At 48.4% G+C, this 15,189-nt stretch overlaps 1 protein-coding gene across 1 annotated transcript in view; it reads left to right on the top strand.

Annotated features, from left to right (window-relative positions):
- The first annotated feature begins 593 nt into the window (after positions 1-593).
- The window catches only part of CLIC6 (chloride intracellular channel 6), a 60,901-nt gene continuing 46,305 nt past the window's right edge, over positions 594-15,189 (top strand). Inside the window, exons 1-2 of the mRNA XM_056109154.1 lie at positions 594-1,238; positions 1,359-1,565. Of these exons, the coding sequence (XP_055965129.1) occupies positions 594-1,238; positions 1,359-1,565 (852 nt within the window). The remainder of the gene's footprint in view (positions 1,239-1,358; positions 1,566-15,189) is intronic.

Here is a 15,189-nt window from a genome sequence, read left to right as displayed (position 1 = left end):
TGAGGTGTGTTGGGGGCGGAGGGGGTGGTGGTGGGTTAATTATAAAGACTCTGATTCTTGATGCTGTTCCAGAAAACACCCAAGTTACAGGCACAACCAGGCTCTCTTCGCTGAGAGCCTCCAGGCCAGGAGAAAGGCTCTCATTGGCCATGCTCCCAGGCCACCCAAACATGCGGAGAGGAGGGGGGCCACAGACTCCGCCCAAGTTCCAGGGGCATGGAGTTGGCTCCAAGGACTTCTGGTCAACCTGGGACAGCAGGCCGGGAGCTTCAAAGGGCGCAGGATAGAACTGGAACCTCCTCCCACCTAGGTGCTGCCTCCGGACGGCCCGTGCCTCCGGCCAACCAACCGGGATAGGAATTGGACACTCAGGGTCTGGGTGAAAAGGAGCCGGTAAGCGCTAGGGGAGAAGTTGAAGAATCCAGAAAGTATAAACTCAGGGGAAGGGCCGCAGCCGCCGACCCCCGGCGCTTTCCGCCGGCGTCCGTGAGTCCGGGGCCCGAGGGGTTGCCGCCGCGCGCCCCAGGACCCGCGCCTCTCGCTGGGCAGCGAGAAGGGGAAGGCGGTGCGTCCAGCGGCCCGGGTCCGGGGTCATGACCGAGGTCGCGGAGCAGAACGGGGGCGCCCCGGGGGCCCAGGGCCCGCCGGACGTGCGGGAGCCGCAGGTGGGGGGCGCGGAGCCGGAGGCGGAGCGGGAGGAGGCCAGCACGGACGCCCCGGAGGCGCTGGGGGCCGAGGGGGCGGGCGCAGCCGCGACAGCAGCGGGGCAGGAGGAAGGAGGCGCCTCTCCGGACGGAGGGAGCGGGACCGGCCACCCAGGAAGCGGGACACCGGGAGCCGAGGGTTCCCAGGCCGAGGCCGAGGCGGGCGAGGGCGCCCCGGAGGAGGCGCAGGGCGGGGAGCGGGTGCAGGTGCAGGAGGCGAGCCTCGGAGAAGCTCCGGGGGAGCCCGGGGAGCTCGGGGAGCCCGGGGAGCCGGAGAGCGTGTCCGAGGGTCCGGGAGAGCGCGCGCCCGGGGTGGACATGGACTCGGAGGGGTCCGCGGGGTCCGGCGGAGTCGCCGAGGGGCCGTACGAGGAGGGCGAGCCCGGGGACGCGGGAGATCTCCGTCCCCAGCCCCAAAGCCAGGCGACCGAGGAGGAGGAGGAGAAGGAAGAGGAGGAAGTGGTGGCAGAGCGCGCAGCGGGGGACGCGCCCGAGGAGCTTTCGGGGGCTGCGGACGGGGAGGGCACGCCCGAGGCGGGAGGGGAGGCGAGCGCAGACGCGGGACAGGACAGGGACCAGGGGGGGACCCCTGAGGAGATGCCGGAGGCTGAGGTCCCCGAGGGGCCTGGCCAGGAGGAGGAGGAGGAGAAGGAGAAGGAGGAGGAGAAGGAGGAGATGCCTCCCGAGCGCAGCCCCGACGGGGAGGACGCGGCTGCTGAGCCTGAGGCGCAAGTCAGCAACCACTTGGCGGAGGAGCGCCCCGGGGAGTCCGCGCCGGCCAACGGGCCCCGGGCAGAGGACAACGGGGCGCAGGAGGAGGGCGCTCCCGGCCAGGAACACGACATCACCCTCTTCGTGAAGGTAGCGCACCCCCAACCACGTCCCGACTCCCCTCAGCCCGCGCGCATCGCGGTGGTCACCAACCCCGCGCTCCTGTTCGAAGCGCGGGGCCCCGCGGCCCGGAGATGCATTTACTTTACTGGAGGGCGAGTTTGTGGAGGATTTAAGGGGCGGGGAAGCTTAAACTGCAGGTCGTGCAGCACCCTTGGTGAATATTTTTTAAATGAACTCCATGTCTTTAATATTAATAGCAGACAGAAAGTCAGGTTCCGGTTAGTGAAAAAAATCTCTCCAATGCGCTCAACTTAAAAGGCACGCTACGGAATGGGAGGAAATATATGCACACATTTACTTATTACATCAGATTAAGTGCTGAAAAACTTGTGGATTTTTTTGTGGGGGGGGGGGGGGGGGAGACGCGCACTTATCAGGGCTCAGGGCTTACTCCTGGCTCTCTACTGGGCAGTTACTCCTGCCTGGTACCCAGAATGGAACCTGGGTCAGCAAGGCCATCTACTGTTTCTTGTACCTGCAACTGAAATTTCTTTTCTTTTCTTTCTTTTTTTTTGGATGGTGGGCAGGGGGAGAAGGGCACACCTGGCCGTGATTCAAGCCTTACCCCTGGCATTCAGGGGACCATATGGGATGCTGGGAATCAAACCCCGTCTGCCCAGTGCTATCACTCCAGCCCCACCTGTCCTGAAAATCTTAACTGAAAATCTAATCTTAATCTGTTCTGGAGATTAATTCAAGAATTCAGGTTTAAAAAAAAAACAAACAAACCACAGGCCCTAGGGAAGCTCAAAGCCATTTCTACTCTACCCCAAGGAGTTCTTGTGTTTGAAGGGAAAAAGGTGGAAAGGTGGTGTGTGTGTGTGTGTGTGTGTGTGTGTGTGTGTGTGTGTAGGGTGTGTATGTGAGAATGTACCCTTAGATTCAGAACTGGACACAGGTTTTAACTGGGTCAAGGTATTACTTCTTTTTGGTAGGCTCTGGGGGGGTGTGATTTGGCAGGTAACCGAAAGTTTACTTTAAATAGTACATAATATTTAGGGACCATTGCAGCTTTCAGCTGTTTTGAGAGACCAGCGATGGGATTTGGGGGGTATGGGGTGGAGTTTTGAGTGAAAATAGATACTTCTACAAGTTACTGAAATAAGGGGCAGCAGCTCTGTGGGGGAGGGGAGGCATTTTTAAAAATGTCCTTTTGAGGACTTTTTAGTTGGGCAGGGAAGGGGAAGATAATCGGGTTAAGAATGTGCGTCGCCCATTGATTGGTAAGCCTCCCAAACACTTGCAGCTTGGTTTCAGAAACTTGGGCACTGTAAGCCACTCCTACTAAGCCCAAGTAAGAAATGTCCCCACAGCAGAGTATACCTGAATGCCAAGAACCATTTGTGACCAGAGCGTGGGAAAGGACACGCATCTCCTGATCCATGGAAAGGTTCCTGGCAGCTGTTCAAACCCGGGGGCATTCTTAGGGGATGGGACCACCCCTCTGAAGGCAGGAGTCCTAGAACATCCCTTGGAGCGGGCAGTCTTGTGGAAGAGGGGGGAGGAATTCACCCCGTGGTGCGTGGGTGTTTGAGCCCCTAATCTGGTTTCAGACATTCCCCACGGCTCTGATCTCAGGCTACAGGACCCCAGAGCCATTAGTGCAGCCTCTGTTCCAATTTTGAAGTATTGTGACAGCTTCCCAGCTTGTCCCGCCACTGTCTGTCACTTGCACTCTGGTTTATTCACCATAGCCAGCGAAATTGGAAAAGAAGTGGAATCCTTTTGCCCTTTCTGGTTATTAAAAAAAAATTTGGGGAGGGGGGTCTGGAGCGATAGCACAGCAGGTAGGGTAGGGCCTTTGCCTTGCATGCGGCTGACCCGGGTTCGATTCCCAGCATCCCATATGGTCCCCAGAGCACCGGCAGGAGTAATTCCTGAGTGCAGAGCCAGGAGGAACGCCTGTGCATCGCTGGGTATGAACCCCCCCCAAAGAGCAAAAAAATATATTTTTAAGTTTGTTTTTCAAGTTCATGGCAGAATTTCAGCTGATTCCATGCTCCTTTGCCAGGCCAGAGGGTCTTTCTGATGCCATTCATGTAGTCCCTGGCTGTCCTAGCCTCATTCATTAAATATATATATCATTCATTTATATAATATATATATATGATCAAGTGATGATATATATATATATATCATTCATAATATTGTCATGTCAGTTAATTCACTCTTGTCTGCCTTGAAATTCTGTGTGAGGGCAGGAGTGATAGAACAGCTGGGAGGGCATTTGCCTTGCATGCGGCAGAATCAGATTCCATCCCCGGCTTCCCTTAGGGTCCTCTGAGCACTGCCAGGAGTGATTTCTGAGTGCAGAGCCAGGAGTCACTCCTAAGCATCACTGGAAGTGACCCCAAATGCCAAAAAGCCAAAAAGCCCCCCCCCCCAAAAAAAAGAAAAGAAAAGAAAAGAAAAGAAAGAAATTCTGGGTGAGTTGTATTCTCTGCTTGCGCTAAGTTCTACCCTCCACCCCGGACCCCTTCCCTGGTCCCCTGCCTGGTTATCTGTGACCGGTCCAAGACTCAGGGCGGGCATCATGTTCTCTGGGCAGCGTTGAGTGTCCACCCTTCTGTGGAGACTCACTGACACAGGTCCTGCTCTCCTGCTATTGGACTCTTCCCTGCACTGTGTGAAATCTGTCATGCTGTCTTCCCTTGGGAGTCCAGGTCTGGACAGGATAAAGAACCAGTGACTCTCTGCATGCAGTAGTGGTATGGGGATCGAGAACATGGGCTTGAGAGCTCAAAATCTTTCTTGCTGGGCTACATTCTTGCTGTGAGACCTTTGGCAAAGTTACTTAACCTTTCAGTGTTTTTGTTGCTTCTGGGTACAATGGGGACAACAATAGGGCCCTGTGAAGTTATTGCGGGAATTTAAGAATTGATGCTAGAAAACACTTGGAAAAACACCTAGCTTGATAAAAAGCACTGGATAAGTATGAATTTTGTATTTTTTTTCTTAAAGCTTTTGGGGTCACACTGAGTGGTGCTCAGGATTTACTCCTGGCTCTGCTCTGGGGGCGGGGGGGCGGTCATGCCTGATAGTGGTCAGGGAAACGTATGGTGCCAGGGATGAAACCAAAGTTGGCCTCATGCAAGGCAAAGGCCATACTCCGTGTATTATCTCACCGGACCCTAACCAAGAGCTTTTATGGGTACATCTGCTCAGCAACCATAAACATAGACTGATTTTGCACAGAATCAATCCAATTCCCACCCATCACTGCTTTTTCTTTTTTTCTCTGCAAATCCTAAGTAGCTCGATTCTTTGGGGAAGAATGCTAGCAAAACTGAAGCAAGTTGTCTCCAATCCTGCTTGGTAGTAGAATGTATAGGTAGAAGTGATAAGCCTGTGATGAATTCTATCCAGAATGTTCTACCCTGATGACTAATTTGAGGTTGTTATTGCCCTCCCCTTCCTTTTTATTCCTTAGGGGAAAAAAAACCAAAGCAGATTTACAGATGGATTAATTTTCAGTAATGACCGAAACTTTGACACACCTAAGGGTCTCTGAAGACGCATTTCATATGTTTGTTGGCACGTATCACTTTCTTTACATCCACTTCACTTTTCTCTCTCTTTTCTTTCTTATTTTGGGGCCACACCTGGCAGTGCTTGCTGGGTCCTGGGGATCAAAACTGGGTCAGCCGGGTGCCGGGCAAGTGCCTTCCCTGCTGTAATCTCTTCAGCCTCACTATATTCTCTTTAGAAGCAAAAGACTAAAGAGAGAAATCAAGCAAAAGCTATACAATCTAGTCTATCTTTTGAGTTATAATATAATAATAATATATAATATAATATATATTATAATATATAATAATATAATAGATTTATTTGCTAGATTTTTCTTTTCAGCCTCCTTCTTTCAACTCTCCTGTTTTTGGATTTTGTATCCAAGCATGGGCAATTGACTTCCTTGGTTTTGTCAACATCTTGTCGTGGGGTTCCCATGCTGCTACCTGAGTGTAGAATCCACAGAGGTGACCCCTAGGGAGAGTGTTAGAATATCCTTCCACAATCTCCGTTCCCCCCACTCCGCCTCCTTCATATGAGAATGTAGTAAATGCGTTACAATTTTGGCTTTTTATATTCTTTTTTTTCTTTCATTTTGTTTTGGGGCCACACTCAACTGTGCTCAGGAATTACTCCTGGTGGGGCTCTGGGGAGCATATGCTATGCCAGGATCAAATCTGGTCAGCCTCATGCAAGACAAGCATCTAACCATTGCACTATCTCTCTGGCCCCTCCTAGATCCTGTTTGTGAACTTTTCACTTTTACGTATTTTCTCCACTTAAAAAAATAAAGATGATGGTTACAAATCTATCAGAAACTATTTACTTACAAACCAGCAACATATCCTAATAAAGTCTGCTTCTATTTGTAGTTATTTCATATTTACTGTTGCCCAGCTTTATGAGAATTGTCATTTATTGATTTGCCCTTTTGTTTGGTACATAGACAGGAAGTTATTCTGGGATTCAGAAGAGTCAGAAGCCTATAGAACCAGCCAAGAAATGCTTCCTTGAATTATTGTGTAGTATATTCATTGCTGACCCTGATAAATTTGAGATTTGCTTTCCTCAAGAATTGTTAATTATTTATCACCAAAGTATAGGGCAACTCTACAATATATTTAGTTATAAGATTCTTCTGTACCCATAACAAAGGGTAGCAACATGATCACACGATCAGATGACAAACAAAATATTAACTTCCATGGGTGAAGGAAGAACCACAGCCCTGGGAAAGCCCAGTCACCGAGAAAGAAAATTTCTCTGATGGGTTTGGTGCTTTGAACCACCTTGTAAGCTGAGGCTGGGTACAGGGGTATGGCAGTTTAAGAGATGAATTTCCTGGTGAATTTCACAAGACCCCCCAAACCCTTCAAAATGACCAGAGAATCATCCTGGGTTAAACACTTAAGAATTTCTGAAATGGCATTTTGGACACCAAACCTCTTAGTATTTACCGACAACTGTCCCAGAGCTCCATTGGAGCCATAGCACAGTGCATAGGGTGTTTGCCTTGCACATGGCCAACCTGAGTTCGATTCCTCCATCTCTCTTGGAGAGCCTGGCAAGCTACCAAGAGTATCCTGCCCGCATGGCAGATACTGGCAAGCTCCCCGTGGTGTATTTGATATGCCAAAAACAGTAACAACAAGTCTCACAATGGAGACGTTGCTCGTGCCTGCTGGAGCAAATGATGAACAATGGGAGAACAGTGCTACAGTGCCCCAGAGCTGGAAAAATGTGCATTTCCCAAACCATTTGGATTCTCTAAAGTCGTGACACTGATGATGGAGCAAATAAAATCTTGAGAAAGGCAGAGGTTTCGGTGGTCTTGTCATCTAGAATTGTCTCTCCAGATACACACATACACACATATATGCCTGTACATCTGTGTGTACATGCTTGCGCGCGCGCGCGCGCACACACACACACACACACACACACACACACACACACTGAGTTTGATTTTGGGCCATACCTGGTGATGTTCAGGACATACTCCTGACTCTGCCCTGAGACATTACTCCTGGCAGGCTCAGGGGACCATCTGGGATGCCAGGGATCGAACCTCGGTTGGTTGTCTGCTTGCAAGGCAAGTGACCTCCCTGCTGTGCTGTCGCCCCAGCCACATAGCCATCTTAAGCATTGTGACACCACAGGATGGAATGTGAACCTATCCCAGCCATTAGCTCCTGGTAGCCAGCTGGGCTGTGACTCTAAGTCTTGGTGCATATGGAGCTCCTCCCCCACTGAAGCTGACCAAATGGAACAGAGGGAGGGAGGCTGAGTAGGCGGCCACAGGAGTATCTGACCGAGGACTTCCTGCAAATGTGGCCGCTGTAGAGTTCATGTGGCATTTGGTGAGATGCAGAGAACAGGACTCACTGTTAATTCCCAGTTAAAAATTCTTCCAGATTTTTCTAAAATAGGCTTAGCTCTACTCATTCTCTTAGTTCCCACAAAGGAAAACATCTCTCTTGTTGTTGGGGAGATGGAAGTTTAAACCTTCTAAATCCCCACCCCTCCCCCTGCCCCCTTTCTCATCACTGAATCCCCCTATACCCCAACCCTTCCTCTCATTTGCTAGCAGAGAGTCGATGCAGAGACAGGCTCTGTTTGACACTGTTGGGGGATGTAGTCTCTCCACAATGTAGACATGTTCTCTGGTACTCCATTCTGCCTCCCGTGGGAAGTAAATGTACAGTTCTTCAGGAAGTGTTTCCTGGGGATGCTTGATGGAAAAGTTTTCCATATCCTTGCTTAAACCTGCTTCCAGGAGCTGGGAGATGGTGGAGGAGTTAGGGCACTTGCTTTGCATGCAGCCGCCTCTAGTTCCATTCCTGGCACTGCAGTTGGTTCCCTGAGCATTGCTGGATGCAGCCGAAGGTGTTATATGTGACCCCGGATGCTATAGGGTCATTGCAGCAGTGAATCCTGGGACCCTCACATTGAACTACACGCCTGTTGGTGGAGAATTGCCAGGAGGGGCTTCTGGATCTTCTGAGCACACTTGGGCACCCTCTCCCCCCACCAAATAGACCTACTTTCATTCATTCATTCATTCATTCATTCATACTCTGGGGCTAGAGGCATTGATCTTGGCTCAAGTGTTATTTAGCAAAGGGATGTTGAATAAAGAGTCAGCTGTTAAATAAAGAATCAGCCATGTCTGTCATAGTTAGATGACTAAATTATGTGTACAATCCAGAACTCTGATCCTTGTTACTGGGTACAAATTGATCTTACATATTGGTGGTTAGAAGAGTTCTTAATTTAAGTATAGTTGAACTAAAAGAGATTAAACATATTTATACACAGTTTGGTAATTCACATATTTTATCGGATTTTGTGAAATACACTGCTTATTTTTAAAAAATTATGATAACAGGGCCCAGAGCCATAATACTATGGGTAGGGTGTTTGCCTTGCACGTGGATAACCTGTGTTTGATCCCTGATACCCCAAAGGGTCCCCCGAGTTTGCCAAGAGTGATCTGTGAGCATTGAGCCAGGATTAAGCCCAGAGCACAGATGAGTGTGACCCAAAAACAAACAAAAAATAGGATAATAAACTGTTTTCTAAGTATAAAAAGATATAATACAGTGCAGAGTAAACATTCTCCCCTTGACCACCCCAGGTCCTCATTCTTCTTCCTGGAGAGAATCCTAAATCAGTATCTCCCCAGAGCTATCCTATATATATGTACATATTTTCACTGTATCAGTAATCTGTCTCTGTGCAGCAAGCGACCCTAGCATCTTAAAGCAGCAGGCCACACAGATTGCCCAGATTGTAGAGCCAGTAGGTATTACAGCTGGGCATTCCACATTCAGAAATGACATATGTGTTTGCTCCTGATCATTTCTGGATGTTTTGACTTTACACATAAACAGGAGCATGCTGTTTTTCATATAAGATACTTGAGAGGGTTTTTATTTTGTCTTGAAGGTTATAGGGACTATTATTTTTAACAGTAAGTGAAGCCTAAGACTTTGTCAATCTTTTGGTGTTTTTAGTTGTAATTATGACAGATTTTCTGCCGGTAAAAAAAGTCTACACAAGACTGTATCATTGATGTTATTTATTTTTGGTTTGGGGGCCACACCCAGTGATACTCAGGGTTCTTTCTGGCTCTGCACTTAGAAATGACTCCTGGCCATGCTCTGGGGACCACATAGGATGATGGGGATCAAACCCAGGTTGGCCAGGTGCAAGGCAAATGCCCCACCCGCTGTGCTATCACTCCAGCCATCATTCATGTTATTGAAATCATGTCCTGTACTGCTGTTTACATGGATGTTTATGGGAATACTTGGAAGTGTCTTGCCTCATGGATTAGGATCAATTGATTTATTTCAAGGGTTGTATAAAACATGCAAATTGGTATTGTTTTGGTATATAACTCTTATAAACTTACAATAGACTCTTTTCTTTGGGGGCCACACCTAGTGATGTTCAGGGTTCACTCTTGTTTTTTTTTTTCTTTTTGGGTCACACCCGGCTATGCACAGGGGCTACTCCTGACTCTGCACTCAGGAATTACACCTGGCAGGGCTCAGGGGACCATATGGGATGCTGGGGAATCGAACCCGGGTCAGTGGTGTGCAAATGCCCTGCCCTCTGTGCTATCGCTCCAGCCTTCACTCTTGGTTTTGTGCTTAAGGTTATTCCTGGTGGGGCTTGCAGGATTATATGCTTGCTGAGGATTAAACCTGGGTCGGTTCTCTACAAGGCGAGCGCTCTACCTACTGTACTATCTCTTCTCAACCTTACCTTTTTTGAGTGGATAAAATAGCCTTTACATTAAGGCCAGATACTCACTAGAGTGTGGGTTTTGGGGGTTTTTCAAGCATACAATAATGAGGTGTCTCCTAAATACAAGGAATGAGGAGTAAATGCTGATAGATAGAGCCTGCATGTGACAGCATCTGACTTTTTAAAAAATTTTATTTTTTAAATTGAGTCACTTTAAGATACATAATTACAAAACTGTTCATGATCAGTTTTCAGTCATACAATGATCCAGCACCCGTCTCTTCACCGGTGTCCATTCTATTTCCTATTTCCTATCAGTAATATTCCCAGTTTCCTCCTGCCACTTCCCCTGCCCCAGCCTGCCTCTATGGCTCTATGGCAGGCACTTTCTCTCTCTCTCTCTCTCTCTCTCTCTCTCTCTCTCTCTCTCTCTCTCTCTCTTTCTCCCCCCCACTCCCATCCTGGGCACTATGGTCTGCCACACAGATACTGAGAGGTTATCGTGTTGGTTCCCATACCTACTTTCATCACACAGTTTCCATCCAGAGTGATCATTTCCAACTCTCTTTGTCATGATGGTCCCTTCTCTATCCCGACTGCCTTCTCCCCCTGCCCTTGAGGCAGGCTTCCAATTGTAGCCTAATCCTCCTTGCCCTTGTTCCTATTGTCCTTGGATATCATTCTCATATTATTAGTTTTTTTTTATATTTCACAAATGAGTGCAGTCATTCTTTTTTTTTTTTCCCCTTTATTTTATTTTATTTTTTTTAAAGTTGTAGATTTACAATTTTTTGTGCTTTGGTTTCAATTATACAATGATCAGATACCCATCCCTCCACCAGTGCCCATTTTCCACCACCATGGATAATATCCCTCCCACCCCCATCCCCCCATCCCCCCTGTCTCTGTGGCAGGGCAATCCCCTGTGTTCTCTCTCTCCTTTTGGGTGTTGTGGTCGAGTGCAGTCATTCTATGCCTGTCCTTCTCCTGACTCATTTCACTCAGCATGATACTCTCCACATCCATCCGTAGTATGAGACTTTTGAATTAAATAATACAAAAAAAAATTCAATGAAAACCCTCAGCAAGCCATGGATACAATTCGCCTGGGTAGGGAGCTGCCTGACTCAGGAGTGATGGTCTGAGAGGTTGACTAGGCTGTGGTCTTTCCTGAAGGCTGGGTGGGGTCAGGCAACTCACTTCCGGGGGGAGCACCCTTGTGTCCTTTGCAAGAGGCCCCATTCCTCACTGTCCCCAGAGGGCTGCTTGTACCTCATCTAAGGAGGATGTGCTACTTGTGTTTCTCCGGGGCAGAGATCCCAGAGAGAAGACCCTCAGAGACCTTTGATAACCGAGTTTCAGAGGCCGCATGCGGTCACCCTATTCACTCAGTTCAGTCCCCTCCCCTCCCCTCCCCTCCTCTTCCCTCCCCTCCCCTCCCCTCCCCTCTCCTCTCCTTCTCTTCTCTCTCTCTCTCTCTCTTTCTCTCTCTCCTTTCTCCCCCACCCCTCCTTTTGGGCATTATGGTTTGCAGTACAGATGCTGAAAGGTTATCATGTATATCCCTTTACCTGCTTTCAACACTCAGTTCTTGTCCAGAGTGATCATTTCTAACTATTATTGTCATATTAGTCCCTAATATTGTATTAGTCTCTAATTAGTCTCTAATATTGTCATATTAGTCCCTTCGCTTCTCTTCTATTATTGTCATATTGGTCCTTTCTCTGTCCTCACTGCCTTCTGTCCACTCCCTCCCCCCTACTTGTGGCAAACTGGTGTGGACCCTTGCAGAGCCTAAATGGCATGGAGCTAGTGCACAGGCTGAGCGACAGTCTGCAGCAGGAACCCCAACACTGTTGGGGGGGCAGGGGGCTCTAATTCCCTGAGTGCTGCTGTTGCAGCCAGTGCTGCAAGAACTCGAGCAGGCTGGGGCCACGGCAGCCCCCAGGGCATGGCCCCTCCATATCTGATGGGTTTCTTCTGCATTTTCTTAAGCATCAAATTCTCTGTCTCCAGAGTTAAAGGCCACAAAGATCCCATTCAGTACAACCCAACACTTCACCCAGTCTGACCACTTATGGGGCACGAGTTGAAGGCTCCCTTTCCAGCGGTTGAACAATAGGATCAAAGCGAGGAGAGAGATTCGGTCTTTCAAGGTCTTTTGAAGTCACGTCTCTAAGGCCCAGATTCTAAAACCAGGCCAAAAAGGATGGAATTTCTCTTCATTTGGGGAGAAAGTCTGGTGCCACATGGATTCCCAAATTAATGACACCTTGACTCTGGGAGACAGTTGCCCTATGCTGTATTGGGCAGGTGGAGAGGGGGGCTCGCTCCTTGTGTGGCCCCCATCCAAGCCCTTGCTGCTCTCCTCCTCCATACTGATGTCGCCGAGAGGGGCACTCTGGGAAGACAACGGAAGTGCATGATTACGTTGTTTTTGCACCACAGTGGTGTCTAAGGTTGGAAAAACACAGGTTCTGAGTCAGCAGCAGAGGGACCAGGCTTTCCCCGCCCTTCTCCTGGGCCGAGTCCTGCTGGCCAGAATCCCACAGGCTCATGAAAGGGGACCCAATTCTCTCCCTTCTCCAGGACAGCTCTCCTGGGCACATTGGAGCTAGATCCTTCAAATCTGGTGCCATAGTCCCTTCCCCTTCTTAGGCTTCGATGGCTGTTTCTGAGTCAGTAAGGGAGGGACTGCTTAGAGGGAGGGATGGGTGGATGCAGGTCACAGCTCAAGGACCTCTTTGCTTGGTCACATTAATCATGTTAATTATGCGCTGTTGAGTTCGGCTATAGTAAGGATGGTAGGTTGTCGCTCACACCATGCTTGAACACACACACACACATCAAAACCCAATAACTCCATTGCATTTTTTTTTTTTGCTAAAATCACCCTGAACCAGTTCACGTGAATAAAGAACCAAGTCTTTTTTTTTTTCTTTTTGGTTCACACCTGGTGATGCACAGGGGTTACTTCTGGTTCTGCACTCAGGAATCACCCCTGGCAGTGCTCAGGGGACCATACAGGATGCTGGAAATCGAACCAGGGTCAGTGGTGTGTGAAGCAAATGCCCTACCTGCTATGCTATTGCTTCAGTTCCAAGAACCAAGTCTTATCAACACGTTTTTTTCCCCAAAACTTTCACCCACCTTATCTCACACCATTGAAGACGGCCTCTCTTTAGGAATGGGCTCTAGATCCCTCCCTCTGAATTTGGACTGGCCTTTGTGTCCACTGAACTCCAAGTGAGCTGGCAGAGTGGTCCATGTGGTTTTTGCCCCATAGGCTATCCATGTCTGCCCTGAACACTAATCCTCTTGAGGTCACCCTGCTGGAGGTAAGCCCATTTGACCATGGCCGGGGGTCCCAGCTTCCTGCTTATCTTGCCAAGATACTAAACAAGGTGTGATGCAGTCTTGGACCCTGTCAATATATCCACGCACCAGTTGAATACCCCTGGGTGTCCTCTGCCAAAACTGCATGAAGCAGATCTCTCAGTTCATGCCTTGTCCAGATTTCAGCCTCATACAATCAGGAGCTTGGGCAAAAATAGATACATTCAGCTTCTAACCTGTGGGGAAATTGGTTGCTTGACAACAGGAAAGTGGGATGTCTGGGTTCCTCTTCTGAGCTGGCAAATCTGTGTGAGTGAGAAGGTAGAATGGTTTGAATAAGTTCTGAGGAATGGGGCGGGCTGGGGGCCTCCTTCTAGCTTTTTTTTTCTGCTTGGTTTCTACTCTTTTTCCTTTTCTAGTCTCTAATGGGGCTGGGACACTCAGACACTCAAGAATGCAAACGACCAGGGTATATAAAAACAGGCTGCATTCTTAAGGAGGCTTTCTGGAACAAGATGTTCCTTTGTTGTATAATTCCTTGTGAGCATTTTACAAGGAAATAAGCTTTTCATCTCCACGTAAAAGCTTCTGTTGGTATCAGGCCATATTATTAAATAAGGATTAAAAATAACCCTGGAGTTTTTCAGCCCTAATTCATATAGGAGGGTAAGCCGCAAGTTTATTCTCAGGACTGGATTCTCCCTGCAGTGACAATGACCGCCAAAGGCATCACTAAGCTTTTGGCCAGCCGGGGACGCTGGGAGCAATTTGGTTCAGTGATTAAACAATGTGGGTCAAGGGTGGCCTTCAAGGGTGGCCCTGCCACCTGACCTGTCTCATAATAGATGGATTGTTAAGGTTGTTGAAAAGAATAGACGTACCCAGGAATAGATTTGGGATGAATAGGCTTTGTTTAAGACAAACAAACAAACAAACTTCAGATCTATGTTTCTAAATTGCAAGACGCTTCTCAGGATTGAGGGTTCCCAGTAAGTGTGACCACTCTTACGTTTGTCTAGAGAGAGAGGTTCGTGCCTCAGCACCTGTGGTGAGAAATGTCACAAACATATTGGACAAACAGCGCAGAGAACTCTGCACCCCACCCCACCTGGCACGGATTGGTGTGACTGGTTGGGTGTGTGAGCTGCATCCATCTAGAAAGGGATTCATCCATCCTTTATCTATTGAATAAGCTTAGTTTTATTTTCTGAAATAGACACGCTGTACTGCACTTAGGACATCGGTTTCCTTTCTATGTTATGGGAGGGGGAATATACCCTATTTTAAAATTTTTTTTTTTTTTTTTACTGAATCACCATGAGATGCAGTTATAAGCTTTTCTGTTTGAGTTAAAATCATACAATGATCAAATACTTATCCCTCCACCGCTGCACATTCTCCACCATCAATCTCCCCAGTATATTCCCCTTTTCCCACCCTCCCCCTGCTTCCATGGCAGGCAATTTCCCCCATACTCTCTACTTTTGGGCATTATGCTTTGCAATACAGATACTGAGAGGCCGTCATGTTTGGTCCTTTATCTACTTTCAGCACACATCTCCCATCCCGAACGATCCCTCCAACCATCATTGGCTTAGTGATTCCTTCTCCATTCCAGCTCCCTTCTCCCCCTGCTCATGAGGCAGGCTTCCAGCTATGGAGCAATTATCCTGGCTCTTATGTCTACTGTCTTTGGGTTTCAGACTCGTGTTATGTTATTTTATACTCCACAAATGAATGCAGTCATTCTATGTCTGTCCCTCTCTTTCTGCCTCATTTCACTTAGCATGATACTCTCCATGTCTATCCACTTATAAGCAAATTTCATGACTTCATCTCTCATAACAGCTGCATAGTATTCCATTGTGTAGATCGGTTGTACCCTATTTGTGCCCTCCTTGTGCCTTATTTGCCTCAGAACCATCGAGGCCACCAGCTGGGATGAGAATGAGGGCCGTCACCGTCTCTTCCTTCCTTCTCCCTAAGTGCC

This window comes from Sorex fumeus, unplaced genomic scaffold (genome assembly GCF_029834395.1).
Source record: "Sorex fumeus unplaced genomic scaffold, SorFum_2.1 ptg000265l, whole genome shotgun sequence".
Classification (NCBI taxonomy): domain Eukaryota; kingdom Metazoa; phylum Chordata; class Mammalia; order Eulipotyphla; family Soricidae; genus Sorex; species Sorex fumeus.
Note: the sequence above shows the minus strand (reverse complement) of the source record. Positions and strands in the feature narration are given on the sequence as shown.